This window comes from Oreochromis aureus, linkage group 8 (assembly GCF_013358895.1).
Source record: "Oreochromis aureus strain Israel breed Guangdong linkage group 8, ZZ_aureus, whole genome shotgun sequence".
NCBI classification, from domain to species: Eukaryota; Metazoa; Chordata; class Actinopteri; order Cichliformes; family Cichlidae; genus Oreochromis; species Oreochromis aureus.
In genome coordinates this window covers 14,431,580-14,453,111 of record NC_052949.1, presented here as the reverse complement: position 1 = coordinate 14,453,111, position 21,532 = coordinate 14,431,580, and the positions used below count along the sequence as shown (strand labels likewise).

At 40.5% G+C, this 21,532-nt stretch overlaps 1 protein-coding gene across 1 annotated transcript in view; it reads right to left on the bottom strand.

Moving 5' to 3' along the window:
- Positions 1-21,532, bottom strand: part of LOC116329830 (zinc finger protein 385B-like) — an 80,080-nt gene that overhangs the window by 33,267 nt on the left and 25,281 nt on the right. The window contains exon 2 of the mRNA XM_031751928.2: positions 7,990-8,265. Coding sequence (XP_031607788.2) covers positions 7,990-8,265 — 276 coding nt within the window. The remainder of the gene's footprint in view (positions 1-7,989; positions 8,266-21,532) is intronic.

Below are 21,532 nucleotides of genomic sequence, written 5' to 3'. Positions count from 1 at the left end.
TACACAAACAGCTACGAAGCTAAATCTAAAAATCGAATCTAATCTAAAATTGACACATCAACATTTGCTAACATTAGCCACCACATGCTACTTCGTTTGACTTACCATAACAAATACTATTGCAGCGAACACCCTGGCGAACTGAGATAAGCCATGTTTAACTGCTTTACAAATAAAGTTATTAATTTGAAAGAGAGAAAAAAAATTAAGCATGAGTTTCTGCAAATTTCTTCAGAAAATTGAGACGGGGTAAAAGAAGATATGAGGGTTAATAAATTGTGGCCATGCAAATATACTGTATTTCAATATAATTATGCAAAGGTATAATTCATTTGCATATTTTGATCCATTACAAAAAACACCCCAGTTTTCCAAAACGACTTAAAACTCTGCTTCAGAAGTCGAGATGCTCACTTAGCATATTGATGGTGCAGCTCTTTCCCCACTCAGCGCTGATTTAAACTATTTGAGATTCAGTGTTTATTTTAATGAGCAGGTGGGATAGATTATTGCTCAACGAATAGCTGGCTAATTTTCCTGCCTAATCTTCTGATGATTACTCTATTGACACACTGTGGAGCAGAGCTGAATCCAGCGCTGCTCTGTCATGCTCCACTGCGATTCTTATAGCTTGAATAAAGCACTTTATATGCTTTCTTTGCGATATTTACCTCAAATGGTTCTTTTGAGTTGCACTGTATCAGCCACAGCCCAATCTTGGCGTTACCACTGTCGACACTGAATAGTGGTTTTCGTTCTCCGGTTAAATCTGCCTTTCGTCTAGCTGAGCTTATTTTTATCTCCTATTCTATTTCACACTTCTAAAGTCTGTTTATGTCTGCATAATACGTCCTGTCTCTACTTGAACTTGTCCTCAAGTGCCTTTTCTTTCATTACATCTCTTAATGATATTGCAACTTTTACTACACCAACCTATATAGTACCTCTGCAGCAATAAATGAAAAAATACTTGTAACAGCACCTTTGAATATGGCACAGCAAATTCCATCCCACTCTAGGTACCTATAACAGCTTTCAATAGGCTGTAAGAACTATCCATGTTGCTGGGATGTCTTACTGTGTTTTTAGATATTAATCCCTCTTTAGAGAGTATGCATTAGCCTTAAGTTTGGCCGCTGAGTGATTTAAGTTGGACAGAGGGACGTCGTTTCAGTGAAAATCTGACTCCACTGAATGTTTGCAGAAGCAACACAATGGCTTGTACACACTGCATTGTTATTCATTCAGCAGTCACTACAATCACTTCAGATAAACACGATTATTCTCACAGTCTCTAGCCTGAAACTGTGGCCTCCAGTGTTACACAAGTGTTAACACACACACATTTCCATCACCTCAGTGACTTGCATTCATTTCCTATAGACTTACTCTAAACCTGACCATAACCACTACCTGTCTACCCACAACTATATCTAGCCTTGAATCAAATCTTCAGCCTTAAGGTTAATGAAAACATTACGATGTCCTGCTTTTTGTCTCTGGGCCATCACAATGTGAGTGTGTGAACAGATCTATGTCCCCACAACATGAGTATTACAACCACACACACAGAGCTTGTGTCTGCCCCGTGTGCTCCTTGCTGGCTCCTTGTCCACTCAAATAAGTGCGGCGTGGAAGCACAACACTGACAAATCCTGACAGTTTTACACTTGATTTCAGGCTGCAGCATTCAAATGAAAGTGCAGGGAGAGGCCCTCGAGCACAATGATCGTATGTCGGCTACGCGCATTATGCTTTCAGCTCGCCATGGACCTACTGAACATTGGCTGTGCATGCCTCTATTTATGGTCTCAGTGTGTGTGACTGACGTGCCATGTTACTTATGGAAATCATAGACTTGGAAAGGGTTTTGGGGGAAGCAGGAGAGAGAAACAAAAGGTTTAGGAAACATCAAAGCTCACCACATACACAGTTGTAATTTCTATAATACCATTTAATTACTAGCTTATATTTATTTATCAATCCAAGCTATCTGAAATAGTGACAGTTGTTGAAATAACACAAATTCAGCATGCCTTATATTGATTTTCATTTATTCAGATATATTCACTGACTATTCAACACATGCATAAAAATGACTCATGCATTTGCAAATACACCAATCTACTACCATCTAGAATATCAAACAGGAAACTACTCACTTGTTTTATTCGGGTTTGGAACCTCAAAGCTATTGGGAATACTGTAAAACAGGTGTCTCCTCTAACACTATCAGTCCCTGAGGGTTGTGATGCTTCATCTGCCAGACACCGAGTCAAAAACCAAGCCAAAATGCCCCCTTCCCCTGCTGCCTGTCCAGGCTTTCACAGCGTGGCGAATAGTAGCTTATGACAGATCAAGTGACATCTGAAAAAAATGGCTGCATTTGCTCAACAGCCTCTTTTGTAAGAAATGAGGTCAAACAGCGAAAAACTGCAGGTGATAAATGTCCTAATTCAAAGCTTGTTTCAGCAGACTGTGTGTAGTAAATGTAGACGACACTCCCTGTATTTATTGTGACGGTGTGTCTAACGTATGTTGGTATACAATAACCGGAATAATTCAACCTTCAGAAAAGCATTAAGCCAAGTCAATCCCCAGTGGAGCCCCGTCTGAGAAAATTAGAGATTTTCCATTAGTGAGGGGAAATTTTGCTCAAGGAAGACAAAAAGCTTCATCTTTCCTTTCACTGGCTAAATTGTTATAAACGGTGCAGGAAATGTTGGAGGTCACGTCTCTGAAAAACTCTGAAAATCATTTTTTTTCTTTGCTTTAAACAAATATACTTAAAAAGCTTTTTAATAAAGAAGACTAGACATCCATGTACAGTTTGAGAAGTTAACTTTTTAGCAAAAGGTGTAATTTGGCTTACACACAGACATTTATATACAGGTAATATATGTGCCAGTGCACATACATTTTTTTTATGTGTTTTTCTTTTAGATTTCTGACTTAGAGTGTCTTTGGGGTTTGTTTTCAGGACTAGAGTTCATTTAATCCAGCCCAAATCAGTTGTTGATATTGTAAACTTGTAGCTTCTTCCTGTGATTTGGTTTCTTTTAACAGAGAAAACTCCAAACAGCAGAACCAAAATGCATCATTGTAAATCATGTCTCTGAGGTGGGACAACAAAAGTAAATACAAGAAGAAGGTGCTGTGCTCCAGTCTAGTGGATAAGATGGAGTGTTTACTCCTAACAGCTGCTAGTGGCTACAGTTTGATACGCTACAATATTCCAGAAACACCACATAGTTGATTCAGATCAGGGTTGGATCAAGTTGTCATCATAAACAAAGTCAAAGGTTCTCAGTGTGGTTGTTTTGGTCTGTACCTGACTGTTCCTCCCTATATCTACAACTATAAATATGAGGCAGATAAACTGAACATGGTTTGAATTCTTTTATTCTTGTTTTTCTCAACAAAAATAAAATGACAAAAAATGACAATGGGGACAAAATGGGAGAAACTTTTTGAACAACCAAAGTGATCAAGCACCAAACTCTGTGAGCTGTGTGTGAAAGCAATAAAGCAGAATAATTCATGTCGAAATTTTAAAGAGCAGTTTAAACGCTGTTTTGTACCATTTACCTCTAAACACAGACAAACCTTTGTAGCAGAAATGCTTCCTTCCACATCTTAAATGCACAAATCAATTTTCTATTCAATTTCAGGATGTTCTGTCTATGCTGCATGGTTTTTTTCTTTAAATATCCAACAGTGCACAATCCCTGGATGACAGGATGTAAAGTCAGGACTCACATGCTGCATCTAAAGTGTTTTGGGGAACCTTTGCTGATTCGTCCCCACAGCTGGCTTGAAAATATGCAAACAGAAACTGAACGCCCTTGGTCCTTTATGGCAACATCGTGGTGGGGGACAGACAGATCTGATATAACAAGATCAATGCTCTGCAGTGCCTTTCCTCAGTTTTGTTGGTGTATTTAACAGATATGATGCATAAGTAGTAATAACTAATAGCACAAGATTTACAGTTTTCTCTTCTTTCACATTTAACCTGACCTGGTAAGACTGTCACGTCATCTCGAATTGACCATTGTGCACATTTTTGCTTGAGGCCGACATGTAAATTGCTGTCAGATTAACATAATGAGCTTGTCTGAAGGGACTTATATCTCACACAGCACACACGTTATATCGGAAATCCTAAAACGATAACCTTGAATTGAGTCCACTGTTGTCCTGTAGTTCAGTGTGGAGTGTAGCAATTGGAAAGTGCTTTGCTCTGTTCCCTTTTCAAACGGCCCCCAGTGAGAAACACCCTATTAAAATCTCTTTTCATTTGAGCAAATCGCTTCATGAAGCTAAATAAAGGCAAAGACAGTTCAGCTGCGGGAAGGGAACGCGTATTATTAGGTTGGTTTCATTGCAGTGCAGACCGAATTATAGTAACAGTCACCTTAATTGACTCAGATCGTCCTCTTTTTCTCCTCTTTTCTGCGGGAAAGGCAACAGAGAGAATGGCTTCCTGACACAGGTGTGTGAGAGAGATCATACAAATCCCTTTATGGGGTTGAATTTTTAACTGGTTCACTAATTTTTCACTATTCTTTTTTGCTATTATTTTTAAGGTATGTGCATGTGCCATGCTTATTTTATAGTTATTCTGATGCAAGTAAAACTCAAATTATCAGTTGTTTCATCCACAAAATATCAACTATTCTTATGATGGATTTTTGTGTTTGTTATTGTTCATATATTTTGCTTTTAGCATTTTAAATACAAACATTTTTAGCTCTTCCTTGTCTTCTGAGAATACATTAAATATAACTTGGTTCACTGGACATTGCAAAGCAGTTGGAGACGTTGCCTTTTGAATACAGATTGCATTTTTTAATGGTTTTCAGACATTTTATTGACCATACAATATCAATTATCTGAGGGAAAATTGGCAATGGAACACGTTAATTGCTATATTTTTAATCTGCAGGATCTTTTAATGGTTTAAGTTGAAACTTTGTCCTATATAAACAGTTTCATAAATAATTTTAGGTGGAGAAACTGTTCGCTGTTTACTGCTCAATTCACAGCAGCTCAAACAAAATGAGGTCAGATGCTGTAGGGTTCGTTTAAGTCGTTCAAACATGGCAGGTGTGAAATCAGCCTGTGCCCCTTTTGAAAAATCGAGAGGGCCTCTACCCGGAGGGACTGATGAGTGACTCTCATCTTATCCATCAATTAGTGGATGAGATGGCGGATGGTTGTGACAAAACGACAAACCACATCTAATAGTGCACCGCAAACAAGCCTCTTGTTCACGTTTTAAAATAGTTGATTTATCGTTACAGGAAAAGCACAAAACATTTACCAATAATGACTCAGCATTCATCACCTGTCCTAGTAAACCATATCAGTGAGTCAGCACCAAAGTTAAACGTATCTTTAATCTGCAAATCCCAAAAATTCTACACTGTGCAAAACTATCCACTGGGCCAAATTTGAATCCTTCATAAGTTTTGGCCAGACAGACATCCCTGTTTGATAATCCAACAAAGCAACCACTTCACCAGATACATGTTGTGTAGCTAAACCTTAGCAAGTAAGATGATGTTGAATGAATGAGTTGAGTTGCAGTTCTTCAGTGTTAGCAGGAGGGTGAGCATTAGGCAACATTAGCCAGACGAAAGAGAGCTCAGAATCAGATCTGATTCCAAAAAATGAACTGAACACCCTGCTGATGTTAAGTCCATTTTCCCCTGATAGCTGCTTGGCCAGTTGGGCTTCTTTAGGCCTCAGTCACAAATGCATACTATGACTGGCAATATCCTGGCAACCTCTGGTTGTCTGGAAAAAGTGTCACATAAACTCGAAATGGGAAATATTCGCCTTCCAAGTAAAAGTTGTGCCTTCCCATTGTAACCAACATGCCCAACTTTTACTTTGAAAGTTAACAGTCTCTGTTGCTGGTTTGCATCGCACTCTTCACACTTTCACTGCCACCTTGTGAGTCGTTTGCAAGTGTTGCAAACAAACTGATATTTTCCATCAGAAAACATAGCAAACAACTGCAAGGTTTTTAGCTTAGCACCTTTGTGACCAATATCACCCAGCAACCTCCAAAAATGACTTGCAGGCCAGTCCTGGAATAAACACTTTTACCTACCAACCAGTGTTTGGCGGATGATCACTAACCAGTCTCTAGGTCTGTGAGACTGGGGCCTTTAATAAAACTGACTTTGCTAGTAATGAATTTTTGCTAGATAAGATGCTTGATACCCAGCTTAGCAGCAAGCTGGCTAACCTTAGTTTACGTTCTTACTGCAGTTGTCCCTACAAAAGATATACCTAAAGTCACAACATTTCATTGTTTATTGTCCTTATGTGCAGCCTGTGTGTTCTGAACCAGTCATTTGTTGACAATAATGATTAGTGCACTCAGTTTTTAAGCTAATATTACACAGTGTTGGTCAACTCTGGGAGCAGAAGACAAACACTGAGGAAAGGCACTTGTCCCAAGTCCTTATCATACGAGTCACGTCAGAGGCTGTTAGGCAACCAAGTTGGAGGTTTAACTGATTCCTGAGTGAATCAGGAAATAAAAGTTTGTTTCTGGACACTGGAAAGTAAAGAAAAAGAAACTACAGAAAATAGAAGAGGCCAAGAAATGTTTCATAATCACCTTTTGCACTGGATCAGTCACACACTCTTAAGTATGAATGATGACCTGCAGAGGCTATTATCCGATATAGAAAAAGTCAATAGCGTTCTGATGGAACAATGGATATAATTTTTTTAAATTTAATATTCTGTATTAGACTGGTACAGCTAAATGTGTGTGACATGCCACCAGCCAGAACGAGTCTCATAAATCAACATATAAAAGCGTCATTTTATTGGCCAGTTGTTCATTAGAGGCTGGGTGCTGATTGATCAAGCTGGTCAGCGCAGCAGAGTGACACAGGTGTTGGTGAGTGAAAGTGATTAATGGCCCTTCATCAAAACAGGTGTGGAGAAAATACTTGGAAACGGTGGGGAGCTCCACTGGAATAAGAAAATATATTTCTCAATGCAAAGCACCTCCTCATGGTTTGCAGATGTGAACATTAACCACAAAGCACCAAACAGAGCAACCCTTATGGGAAAGATGCTGAACATCCAAGTAGCTCGAAACCTCATAATTAGCAATGAACTGCAAAAGAAAGAAAACTATATCAAACTTATTATGCCAGGAGATGCAACAGTATCGTGTTAGCAGATACTTTCAAAGAAAAACAATGCATAAGACTCAGAAACTAAGCCGCATCTTATTTCCTGTTAGTCAAACACACTACACTGGGAGATCTGATTGAAAGAAAAGAATCACTGGAAATACAACAGCCTCGCAGTAAAAATTGATTAAAAACACGATTTATTTTAGTGTTTTTGTTTAACAGTTGGTGATTAAAGTGTAATAAATTTGAGATAGTTTGTCATGCAGGTGGATAAACATGAAGATATGAGATTTTCACTCAGTTATTCACAGTTTTGGCAGAGTCTACATACTAGTCCTCTTTAATCAAAATTTTAAATAAAGCACATTTCAACCTGTCATTGAAAAAAAAGCTCAAGTGTAACTGAAACTGTTGATGGCTCTGTCCTATTTAGGTGCTCCAGTTCCAGGGCTGTGGTTTTCTGCATGATGTCCCACTGGCATGGCTTGCTGGGACCATTAAACGTAATAAAGTCATCATTCATTTCATTAGCCGAACCTGTGCCTTCTCTTCTATGACAAAGTTAGAATCTCTGTTGTGGTCTATTGCTGTGGAGACAACCTGCGTGAGCTGCATGAGCCCATTTTGAAGCTAAACACTGAAATGCTGATGTATAAAAGTCTGAGCTAACTTTTAAACTGAAAGGGCTGGGCCCTTACAATTTACCATTCAAATACTCAGCTGGGTAGACATTTGCTTTTCAAATGTGAAATTTAAATATTCTGTAATGGCCTCAAAAAGGACATATCAGTGTTTTCTTGGAGTCTTGGATCTTTCCTACCTGCACTGACAGCTTTTGCCAGTCGGCGGAGTCTTCTCTGATGAGTCTTCCCTCTGTAGTGGATCTGTGCCTGGGCACTGGAGTTCAGCTGTATGTTGCACACCTGACACACAGTGGCACTGCCGCTGCCCTGTCGCCGCTCCCGTTTGGCCTTGAGCCCAGCCCCCACCCTCCTCTCTTCTTCCTCTTCCTCCTCTTCTTCCTCCTCCTGTCCCTCCTGGCTCTTCAGAGGAGGGCTGCTCTCCATCCAGTCACTGGTTTTTGGACGCTTCATATCTGGCCATAGAATAAATATTTGAGGTAATTAATCAAAAGAGGTAATGACTTATATAAATTAGAACCAATTGTCTGAATGTGAAATGCTTAAATACATTGTTTTTTTATGTGTATGTTGTACAAGCCTCCACAGGGGGGCAACAGAGCAGCGTGACTTCATCAGAGGAGATGACTACTGATCTTTTTCAGTTTTATGCAATTTTATGTGCACTGCTATTGTACTGGTTGATTCTTAAATGCACAAAGAGATTTTTCCAGCTTACAAAGGACACTTTTCACGTGGACTTATCTACATCTTTTGTACAATTTGTCAATATGAACAGATGCATGTGTTAAAAATCTTTGACATCCCATTAAAGGACTCAAAACACTCTGTAGATAAGTATCTTGTTCCAACATCTCTCTATTTATCAGATAATAAAAGCAGATTCCCAGGGGAAACACAAAGCGACATGCTGCTTTGTGAGAGCACGCAGCCCTAATACCTGTAATGGCTGAGCGATTATGACAGACTGACAGCATAAATCAAGCTGCAGCTAAACATAAGCCGTGCTATGAATGTGGAAATGTCACCCAAAGCCTGAGTGAATTCTTTGTTTTGCCTCTGTTCATATGTTAATGGCATCAATTAAGCCCTCGTGATGTCAGGCATTTTATCCCCCGCCTTGCCTGAATCTACCCCACCCCCCAAGGCCGCTACCATTTGTAATAAAAATGGTAGCAGCCCCTCTAAAAATTCAACTTGACAACATGAAAGTGGAATGGAAATGCGTTGAGTGGAAGTCATCAGTTTCCAACCAGCAACATGGACTTCAAAGCTGCAGCCCATCACCGCAATTATTTGAATAAAAGTGTGACAACGGGCTGGTGCACGAGTAACTGGTGAAGACGGTGACTAGAATAAAGTGTCTCAAAACACGATTAAAACATAGAAAGCGTTACACTCCGTGCCATTACAATCGCTAAACGGCACGCACAGACTGATTTAAAAAAAGGGAACATGTAGAACAGGAATGCTGTGTGATTTCTGGTCGGGCTGTTAAAGTGTTTTATTTCACTCCTCACAACAAAATATGCATTTATATGTATATTTTACACAGTTTGTTATGCAAAACTGTTTCAAACACTCTGACCCTCTGAAGTCAGTCTGAATCTTGATTTAGACTTCTGAGGGAAATTTTCATCCTAACTGACGTGGTAATCGGAAACAGCTCTATTCATCATAGGGTTGATGAAGGACATACATATATAACAAACTATAGAATAAATCTATCTGCTCTTGTCTGCTGGTGATGTAATGGAGAAATTAATCAGAGAAATGCTTCCTTTCTTCTTAATGTCTGCTTTTATGATACAGTATCTACTTACAGTGACTATAACGTAGCCAAACGTAGTTTTTTTGCTCTTGTTTATACAGCAGCAGCACTTTGCATAGGTTAAGTATATACCTCCCAACTCTGCAACTCTGGTGGAGGACTTAAGTTATTCCAAAAAAAAAGAGCATAAAACATGAATATAAACTAAACGAAGATTATTTTTTAGTAAAAATGATGAACTATTCTGTTCTGAGTGCTGCTGGATAAGTGCTCAGACTCTTGTTTTCACCTTGAAAGTCAGCACTGATATGACGACAATAGGCAGAGTCATTCAGAGGGAGGGTTGCACCAGCTAACTCACTGTAAGGGCCTTTTATTTACCAAACCAGGAATTAAAAGGAAAGTAAAAGCACCGGAAGTCAGTTTACTACTTCTTTAGGCTCAACTAACCACAGTGCTTAGATTACTTCAAAAAAAGATCATAGCATAAACAATACAGAGGTAATATTTTTAATAATAAAGAACGAAAACATGATAATGATTATTCTTATTCTTGCTGCTTTCATATTTTAAGTGTTAAACTATGTATTTCAAAATAAGTCCTGGCTTTGCTGAATCATTCAGTAATTGTGTTTTACGCTGGTTTTACTCTACTCGCCTGCAAAAGGGAAGGACATTTCAAATTGAAAAAGGTATGTGCATAAATTAAAACAGAGGGACTGAGAACAACCCCTTCATAGTATTTTTAGAGCAATTTGAATAATAATTCACCAGTGTGCTGACAGGACCAGACTCCTGCCAAAAAGCAGCAGGCCAATCAGACCTCCTGCTGCTGCTTGATGGGCTAAAAAGCCATAAAATACAGAGATGCAAAGAAAAAAAAACATCCTGCATAATTGGCACAGCCAAATATTTAAATTTCGCACTTTCAGTCCTTTAATTTTATATCCAGAAATTTAGGTGGGGACTAAAATTGAACTGTACAAAGTGAGACACTAGAATGACTCTTCCCCCAAAAAAGTGGTTTTTAAAATGGAAACTCTACATATATATTTTATTTAATTATTCTTAATCAGCTATTTAAATGGCTATTTGTTTATAACACTAAATGCATCACTTTAAAAATGTCATGATGTGGTACTTGTTGTTTGCTTTCACCTAACCTCAGGTACATAGGTGCTGTTCTCTGCCTGTCTGAGGTACAACATGTCTCTACTCTGTTCTGAGTGCTGCTGGATAAGCGCTCAGACTTTTGTTTCACCTTGAAAGTCAGTACTGATATGACGACAATTGCTGCACCAGCTAAGTCACTTTAATGGTTTTGCTTTGACAAATACAGGAATTAAAAGGAAAAGGCAAGCGCCAGAAGTCAGTTTGCTACTTCTTTAGGCTGCTGAGCTAACCACAGCACATTTACAATGGCACACTTAGTGTCAGTAATGATTAATCCATCCATCCATCCATCCTCATCCGCTTTATCCGAAGTCGGGTCGCGGGGGCAGCAGCCTAAGCAGAGAAGCCCAGACCTCCCTCTCCCCAGCCACCTCCTCCAGCTCATCCGGGGAACACCAAAGGCGTTCCCAGCCAGCCAGCCGAGATATAATCTCTCCAGCGCGTCCTGGGTCTGCCCCTGGGCCTCCTCCCGGTGGGACATGCCCGAACACCTCACCCAGGAGGCGCCCAGGGGCATCCTTGTCAGATGCCCGAACCACCTCAACTGGCTCCTTTCGATGTGGAGGAGCAGCGGCTCTACTCTGAGCCCCTCCCGGATGGCCGAACTTCTCACCCTATCTCTAAGGAGAGGCCAGCCACCCCGGAGGAAGCTCATTTCTGCCGCTTGTATCCGCGATCTCGTTCTTTTCGGTCACTACCCACAGCTCGTGGCCATAGGTGAGGGTCGGGGACGTAGATCGACCGGTAAATTGAGAGCTTCGCTTTTACACTCAGCTCCCTCTTCACCACGACGGACCGGTGCAGCGTCCGCATCACTGCAGCCGCAGCACCAATCCGTCTGTCGATCTCCGGCTCCCTTCTCCCATCACTCGCGAACAAGACCCCGAGATACTTAAACTCCTCCACTTGGGGCAGGAACTCATCCCCGACCGGAGTGGGCATTCCACCCTTTTCCGGCTGAGAACCATGGCCTCAGATTTGGAGGTGCTGATCCTCATTCCCGCTGCTTCACACTCGGCTGCGAACCGTTCCAGTGCGAGCTGGAGGCCCCCACCTGATGAAGCCATCAGAACCACATCATCCATAAAAAGCAGAGGCGAGATTCTGAGGCCACCAAGTGAAAGCCCTCCGCCACTTGGCTGCGCCTAGAAATCCTGTCCATAAAAATTATGAACAGAATCGGTGATAAAGGGCAGCCCTGGCGGAGCCCATCACCCACCGGAAGCGAGTCCGACTTATTGCCGGCAATGCGAACCAAACTCTTACAACGGTTGTATAGGGATCGAATGGCCCGTAGCAGTGGGCCAGACACCCCATACTCCCGCAACACCTCCCACAGGACACCCGAGGGACACGGTCGAATGCCTTCTCCAAGTCCACAAAACACATGTAGACTGGTTGGGCAAACTCCCATGCACCCTCAAGTATCCTCGAGAGGATAAAGAGCTGGTCCAGTGTTCCGCGACCAGGACGAAAACCGCATTGTTCCTCCTGTATCCGAGGTTCGACTAACGGACGAACTCTCCTTTCCAGCACCCTGGCATAGACTTTCCCAGGAGGCTGAGGAGTGTGATCCCCTGTAGTTGGAACACACCCTCCGGTCTCCCCTCTTAAAGATGGGGACCACCACCCGGTCTGCCAGTCCAGGGTACTGCCCCTGATCTCCACGCAAAATTGTAGAGGCGTGTCAACCAGGACAGCCCTACAACGTCCAGAGCCTTCAGGAACTCGGGCGGACCTCATCAACACCAGGGGCTCTGCCACCGAGGAGTTGTTTAACTGCCTCAGTGACCTCGACCCCAGAAATTGGCGGGTCATTCCCTCATCCCCAGACTCTGCTTCCTCCTCGGAAGGCGTGTCAGTGGGATTAAGGAGGTCCTCAGTATTCCTTCCACCGTCTGACAATTTTCTCAGTCGGCGTCAGCAGCGCACCGCCAGCACTATACACAGTGCAGGTAGAGCACCGCTTTCCCCTCCTGAGACGCCTGACGGTTTGCCAGAATCTCTTCGAGGCAGTCCGAAAGTCTTTTTCCATGGCCTCTCCGAACTCCTCCCACACCCGAGTTTTTGCTTCAGCCACTGCCCGAGCCGCATTCCGTTTGGCCTGTCGATACCTGTCAGCTGCCTCTGGAGTCCCACAGGCTAACCAAGCCCGATAGGACTCCTTCTTCAGCCTGGTGGCTCCCTTCACCTCTGGTGATTAATTAATTAATGAGTCGTCTAAAAACAAACGACATTTAAGGTGGACTTTTGTCTCAAACATTTTTCATACTCCTTCCTAATTAATACAAAATACAAAAAGTCATACAAAAGATTAATAAATTACAGTCCCCTAGAGGTTCATTTACCAAAAAGCTGAATAGGAATGCTATTCAAACTGCCGGTTTAAAGTACTGACACATATTTATTCCAAGTTGAGCACTGCTCAGATGCTCGTGTTTGCTAATGTCTAATAGTGTACACTGATGCCACTAGTCTGTGTTTTTACCCTCCAGGACCCTGGAACTACATTAGCAGTTCCACTTACTCAACTTGATGTGGTCAGCTGGACTTAGCACCAACAGCCCCATTAAAACAAACAACTTTGAGCAGGTTGCCTGCCGGCCAGCAGCTGCTGGTTCCTGCTGGCACTTGAGTTTGGGCTGCTCTGCCTGTCTGGCACCAGAGATGGCAGCTACAAACAGCCCAGTCTTCTGCTGGGGACTAAATGGCTGAAGTGACCAGTGCTCCACAGCAAAAGCTGTGGCACCTGCAGCTGAAAGTGGCAACCCAACACAAGAACTTTGAGCTGCTATTTACCATAAAATACTAATTTCTGGCAATGTGGTTAAGCTCTACCACAGATGTAACTTGGAATGGGACAATCGGGACAAAATCCCAGAGTATCAGATGACCCCCTCATACAGAATGTACGTCTGATGTGTTACATTAAATCGGAGAAGTCCAACTTTATTTTCCTTATGAATTGAGTGTTAAGTGCAAAAATTGGTGCAAAAAAAGGCACCTCTTGAAAAGTTGTGATTGCAAAAGGCATGTTTCCATACATTACTTGTACTTTCTGACGGTCAACAGTGCAACAGTTAATTTATCAGAAAGTATCGGTGAATGACATTTTAAATTATTTTTAGAAAACATAGCAAGGAGAGAAAAGATGCAGTGCTGTCAGTGAAATTGCAGAGTGCACGAAAGATGACGTTCTGTAGTAGCAGGACTGAAACATTGTTACAGCTTCTATACTGTAAATATGACTACTGCCATATATGTGTGTGTGACACATATAGAAGCTGGTTGGAAATGAGTGTTGGAAGAAGAATTCTGTAAATTGTTCATTCAACAGTGTGGTTGTTTGTTTTTATACAGTTTCATCCAGTCAATCTTTGAGCACCTGTGGTTAGCGGGCTCCTTTAGCCAGGATTAATCTGTTTTAGCCCTTTGACTGCCTGCTCAACCATTTGGTTTAGCATATTTTGAGAGACTATATATAATGAACTGGAGCACTTAGCTTAACTCAACCTTATTGAGCCATCTCTACCACTTGGTTGAGTTATGTTATCCTAAAAAAAAACACTAGATGGCACTGTGTCAGGATATAGCAGGCCTCATCTGCCACCCTCCAACCAGGAAATCAGAAAGCAAAAAATCACTCTGGACACATGGACTGTTTTGGCTAAAAGTTTTGAAGGTAAGTACATTTTTCTGCAGTATAAACATGTCAGAGTCTTTACTGAACATGATTATGTCATTTGATACCAGAAAATAGCTGTAATAAATCCATAATATTTTTTTAAAAACATGCTCAACCAAACGGTTGATTTGTCAATTGATGGTAAGAGTAGCAAAACTTATCTAATGTTTAGAACTGTTGTTTTAACATATGAAATTGACTATTTACTATTGAATATAAATAATTTAATGAAGTTTAATGAATGCTTGAAGTTCTAAAACATTAGAGATTCGATATAAGGCTTGCAGGGTTTTCACTGGCTCTGAAAAAGAAGATGCAATTCTTCTAGGAAGGCTTAAACAGTCTTTACGGGGTCCAAGTAATCCTCAAGGAGGTCTGACAAGTTGTGACAGTTTTTGAGAAGGGACCACAGGTTTTGAGAAGATTTAGGGAGTCCTGTGGCAGGTCCTTGAGGAGGTTCTGTATGTTAGAAGGAGGCCCTTGATGAGAAATCTTGATAAGAGAAAACAGGAACCACCAAGGAGTACCGGAACGATAAAGAGACCATCCTGATTCTTGAGGTGCTTCTGCTGGTCCTTGATATGAACCTGAAGAAGCTTGGTAGTTCTTACTGGGGTCCCAGAAGTTCTTGGTAGGTAGTGGTCCTTGACCACGCAGGCGACATCTGTGGCAGCTTCAGTGGGTCATTGCTAATGTTCCAGTGATTCAAGCTGCTCTTGTATGTTGAGGGCATAATAAATGTCCAGCACCTAGACACCTCATTGGGTGTCAAGTGCATTGGCACTGTTCGACCAAATCGCACAGGTGGAGCCACTTTGATGACAGACAAAGAGCTGATGAAGAGAGGGCGTGGAGCTTTTGACTACAGGTCTGCTGAAGGTGTGATCGCAGTTAAATGGTTTGACAACAAATGTGTGAACCTGCTAAGTAATGCTTCTGGGATCATGCCACCTTCAACTGTCAAACGCTGGAGCAAAGAGTCCAAAGCGAAAGTTATGATCCCATGCCCATCACTCATCCCTGCATACAATGAGCATATGGGAGGGATAGATCTCTCTGACATGCTGGTACACCTGTACAAGACCCCAGTCAAGTCTACAAGATGGTACCTGTTACTCTTTGGTTACATGCTTGATCTGTCCATTGCAAATTCCTGGCTGGTCTACAAGAGGGAATGTGGACAACTAAACCAGAAACCAATCACACTCAAAAGATTGAAACAAGTCAACAAGCCAGCATCCAAAGTTGGCCGACCATCATCCAGCTCTCCACCACCACCAAAGAAACGATACACCCCAAGACCCTCACAACCACAGCCAGATGTGCGATATGACTGCTTTGGGCATTGGCCACTTCACTGTGACAAGCGAGGCCGATGCAATTACTGTCCAAAGGGCGTCTCAAGATGGAAATGCCAAAAATGCAATGTTTTCTTGTGCTTGAATGCCAGTCAGGAATGCTTTGCAGTGTACCACCAGAAGATCTAATCATCAAGGGGTATTGGTGAAGTTGCATGAACGGCAAAAGAAAAGAGCCAGAACTGTTTCAGTGTGTTCTCAAATTTTTCCAGTGCAAAATGGTAATGGTATATAATATACCACCAGAATTTCCTGGAAAATAAAATAAAAAATGTTAGTGCTGTTCCAACACTACAGTGAAAAGTTTATGTTAACAACAGGTCAAAAGTGAATATGTATGTTTATGAATTTTCGGTAATTGCAGATCAAGTTTTTGATCAAATTTACAATATTTTTGTGTTTTATACATTTTGTGGTTTGTTATTATAACGGCCACTGTTGAAATGGAATCCAACAATGTTTGATGTTTTACTACCACAATAAAGTGGGTCAAATACAAAATTGGGTAGTTATTGTTTTGCAAAATGAGTATAACCTTTACTTTTTTCTACTAGTTATGTCTGTAGAACTTTATGTAGTTGTACCATAGTAAGACATCTCAACCGTTTGGTAGAGGGTAATATTTAAAAAACTATAAGGTGTGTATGATTTTTTTTTTTTGATTGTGATCATTATTGACCTAAAGGAATAGAAAATATAGACAAATAATTTTTTCATTGCATTTTTCTTGGTGAGGCAGTCAAAGGGTTAGGCTTGTGGTAGTTATGCTAGCTAAAGATGAAGACGAGCGTTTATAGCATAACGTCAAATAAATATGTATCTTCCCCCAACCTCTGACCGCAATTGTTGTCTGTAGTTCTGGTCAAAAGCTGGGATGATGATATTGGTATTGATTATTGTTATATGATATTATCTCTTCCACTTGTCTGTGTGTTAGAGAGAGACAGAGAAAAAGAGAGAATCTTAGATGGTAAACCCAAAAAAATTTCTGCCTCGGGTTCTGTCACAGAGTTGTTACACCTGTGGGCCCTACAGTGTATTTCAGTCACTAAATGGCCTGATTAGATACATGTGGTAGCTATTATTACAACATCATGTATAAATGATTCATTTTACATTTGAATCACCTTTCACTTTAAGTCCTTCATGATTCATGACAGAATAAATAATTGGGACAACTGATTTAAAAATCTATTGTATAGAAAATTTACAAACTCAGCAGACTACCTTTAAAAATTCTTATCTGATTAGTGAATTAATAAAGACTTTAATAGTTGGTCTTAGAATAGAAAGCAGAATAGCTTGCCTCCAACAGGGATACGATTGTTGCATTCATTTCTATGACATTACAACATTAATTAATGTCAGAGCACACTGTAAAAAAAAATCCTAATATAAAAGTATTTTACTGTGTATTTTACAGTTTTGTTCTGTTCTTCTAGAATATCATTAAATTTACATAAAAAGACTGTGATTTCACATTTCAAATGTAAATTAACGTAAAATCACTGTAATGTAATAAAACATAATTTTCTTGTTTTTTAAATGTATTTGTCTGTGCATATGCATATTTAGATTGTTAAAATACATGCACAAATGTATCATGATTTCACAAATATGCGTCCGTTATTTGAAAGATTGAACTGGTAAATTCAAATGTAATGCTATGGAAAAATATATAAAATGATTCTCATAAACTTTTTTTACATCAAATAATAATAATTATTATTGCTATTTAGGGCGATCGTGGCTCAAGAGTTGGCAGTTTGCCTTGTAATCAGAAGGTTGCCGGTTTGAGCCCCGGCTCGGACACTCTCGGTTGTTGTGTCCTTGGTCAAGACTCTTCACCTACTGGTGATGGCCAGAGCGGCCGATGGTGCGATATGGCAGCCTCGCCTCTGTCAGTCTGTCCCAGGGCATGCAATCCATTATTATTTAAACCAACTGTTAACTGTATATTTCTGTACATTTAAGTATTATTATTCATATTGCCACATTCATTGACCTTGTTTATAGGTAATTTCATTGTTTAATCACATTAACATGTTCCTAATTTAATGTTTAAAAGCACTTGAAAAAGGCAAAATCCCATGTAAAATTAGGGCAACAAACTGAATTGTCATTACTGAAAATAGTTGTATTTTTATGAGAAAGTTATTTTCTGTTATTTTATGGTATTATTTTGGCGCCCCAGCTGCCGGAATATTACTGTTTTACTAGGATTTTTTTTTTTTAACAGTGCACTAAACAACATTGCATCACATCACTTTCCATAGTATTTACTCTAAAAAGAATAAAAGACATTTATGATGTGCTATGATATGATTTAGCGAAACTCCACTACTGCTAAAAGATTAAAACTTCTGAGCCAAAACAAGTTGGATATCCTGCCCTTTCATGATGGAGCTGTAAAAAGGATGCAAAGTTCACTGTCCTGTAGATGTTCATTTGGATCCACTACATACTTTCTAATAGACACAATACATATAATCTAAGTTATGTTGACATTTACTTAAAAAAAACCACACTATGGCTGAGACCCTGTGATTTAAGAACAGACTTAAATGAGTGGGAGGTGTGATGATAAAAGTCAACGTAACATTGTAAATAGAACTCCTAAAGAAATTTCTTTTCCATAGGCCATATTCATTAGGCTTCTTAACATATTTTTAAGCACTTGGACAGTTGGAGCTGACTTCCCGGTAGTATTATCCTTACAGGAGAAGCTACTGATAAGTCCCAGGGAGCCAATAGCATCATCTTAGAGTATCACTATACCCTGAGAGGAGTTTAAGCACCCGAAACTTAGTCCTTTTATCTATGATCATAGTATCTGTTATCCTTTTAGCAGTGTAAACTATCTCCCCCAGCAGCTCTTTACATACCAGCACTCATCAGCTTGCTTGGTTGTTGTTCCAGGATGAGGATTTAATAGAAGCCAAGAATACACACCGATCAGCCACACCATTAAAAACGAAACAATAAAACGGCTATCGGACCTGCCAGGGCGTGGATACAGGACCTCTGGGGGTGTCCTGTGGTGTCTGGCACCAGGATATTGGCAGCAGGTCCAGAGGGTTTCCAGTGGTCTCTGTGAAATGTGGGGTCAGATCTCATGGCTGCTTGGTCAGGTTGGAGTCTGGGAAGTTTGGAGGTCAGGTCAGTGGTTTGTGCACTTTGTTCCCTGAACCACTCCCAAGTACTTTTTGACGCATGGAAGGGAGCACCATCCTCTTTGGGGGGAACACTGCATTATAATGGGATGTTAAATGTTATCCATCTCACCTGTCAGTGGTTTTAATGTTGTGGCTGATCATAAGAGCCATTTTATACTCTTAAGTTGATGCTAAATAGCTGCAAGCTGCAGTTTGAGGTTATTAGGACCTCAAATGTCCCTGAGGTTAAAAAAAGGGCCTTCATTTTTTTTGTCTGTTCTAACCATTTGAAATAGCCTGAAAGAGGGAAATAAATGAAGTAACTGTTGGTAACCAAGGCTATTGTATTTTCTCTTAGACTGTATTCTCCTGATTTTTAATTTTAGCTTTCTCAATACTGAGAGTAAATATTTCCATTTATCATCACCTGTTTCACCATCTGTGTCTTCATTTTTTCAGATCCACAAAAGTACATACACAGGCTCACATATATACATATATACAGTTAAGCCCATAATTATTCATACCCCTGCCAAATATTGACTTAAAGTTACTTTTGTTCAACAAGCTAGTTCTTTTTTGAGCAGAAATGACACAGGTGTCTCCCCAAAGATAATAAGACGATGTACAAGAGGCATCATTGTGGAAAAAAATATTTCTCAGGTTTTATTTATATTTTAGCAAAAAGTATCATGTCCAGAATTATTCATACCCTTCTCAATAATCAATAGAAAAAAGCCTTTATTGGCTATTACAGCAATCAAACGCTTCCTATAATTGCAGACCAGCTTTCTGCATGTCTCCACAGGCATTTTTGCCCATTCATCTTTAGCAATGAGCTCCAAATCTTTCAGGTTGGAGGGTCTTCTTGCCATCACCCTGATCTTTAGCTCCCTCCACAGATTCTCAATTGGATTCAAGTCAGGACTCTGGCTAGGCCACTGCAAAACGTTACTGGTGTTGTCTGCTAACCATTTCTTCACCATGTTTGCTGTATGTTTTGGGTTATTGTCATGCTAAAATGTCCACTGGTTCCCAAGGCCAAGTTTTTCTGCAGACTGCCTGATGTTGTTGTTGAGAATCTTCATGTATTGCTCTTTTTCATGGTGCTGTTTACTGTGATTAGGTTCCCTGGTCCATTGGCTAAAAAAACACCCCCAAAGCATTAGGTTCCCACCACCATGTTTGACAGTGGGGATGGTGTTCTTTGGGTTGAAGGCTTCTCCATTTTTATGCCAAATGATCACAATGATGCCAACATCATTGTGACCAAATAATTCAATTTTGTTTCATCTGACCATAACACTGAAGACCAGAAACCTTCTTCTTTGTCCAGATGAGCATTTGCAAAGGCCAAATGAGCTTTTGCATGCCTTAGAAGTGACTGGAGAAGTGGCGTTTTCCTTGGTCTGCATCCGTGGAACCCAACAGTGTCCATTGGACTGTCTGGCTTGAGACATTGCCACCAGCAGAGCCCAGATTCACCAGAATGGCCTTGGTGGTGATCCTTGGATTCTTTTTCACCTCTCTCACTATTCTCCTGGCCAGCACAGGTGTCACTTTTGGCTTCCGACAACGTCCTCTGAGATTTTCCACAGTGCGGAACATCTTGTATTTTTTAATAATACTTTGCACTGTGGCCACTGGAACTTGAAAACATTTGGATATGGCCTTGTAGCCCATTCCTCACTTGTGAGCAGCCACAATGCACAGCTGCAGGTCCTCACTGAGTTCCTTTGTCTTAGCCATGAATGTCCACAGACCACCTGCAGAGAGCTGCTGTTTTTCACCTGTTGAGTTGATTAAAACAGCTATTTCCAATTAATCAGGGTAATTAGGATGCTTTAGAACAGCTTTGACTATTTGGAATGGTATGGAACTTTGGATTTTCCCAGAGACTGTGACAGTTTGTAAAGGGTATGAATAATTCTGGACATGATACTTTTTGCTCAAATGTAAATAAAAGCTGAGAAATATTTTTTTTCCACAATGATGCGTCTTGTACATCATCTTATTATCTTTTGTGAGACGCCTGTGTCATTTCCAGTCAAAAAATAACTTGCTAGTTGAATAAAAGTAACTTTAAGTCAAAATTTGCCAGGGGTATGAATAATTTTGGGCTTAACTGTACATCCACACTAATATTTGGTTACATGTCCCTTCTTGGTAGACACCATCAACTTTCTGGGACAATTATAGCTGAATATTTGACCACTCTTCTTGTCACAAGGTCATTTTAATTGGCTGGTTTTCTGGCAAGGGCGAATAGTCCACAGATTTCAAAAGGGCTGAGATGAGGGCTTTGGCAAGGTTATTCCAGAAGCTTAATGGGCTATTTCTAAACATCTGTTCAAATAACGTTATGAAAATACAAGTTATTTGGATGTGGCACCATTTTGCTAAGCTATGAAAGAAGACACAAACTGTCACCCTCAGATGAGAGGAACCTGGTTAGGATGTTCAGAAACAACCCAGGAACCACCAAAGCTCAAGATGGTGATAAACTGGAAACTGCTGGAACACCAGCGTTACTGTTCACAGTAAAATGCGTTATACTTTGCCATGGACCAAGAGGATGCT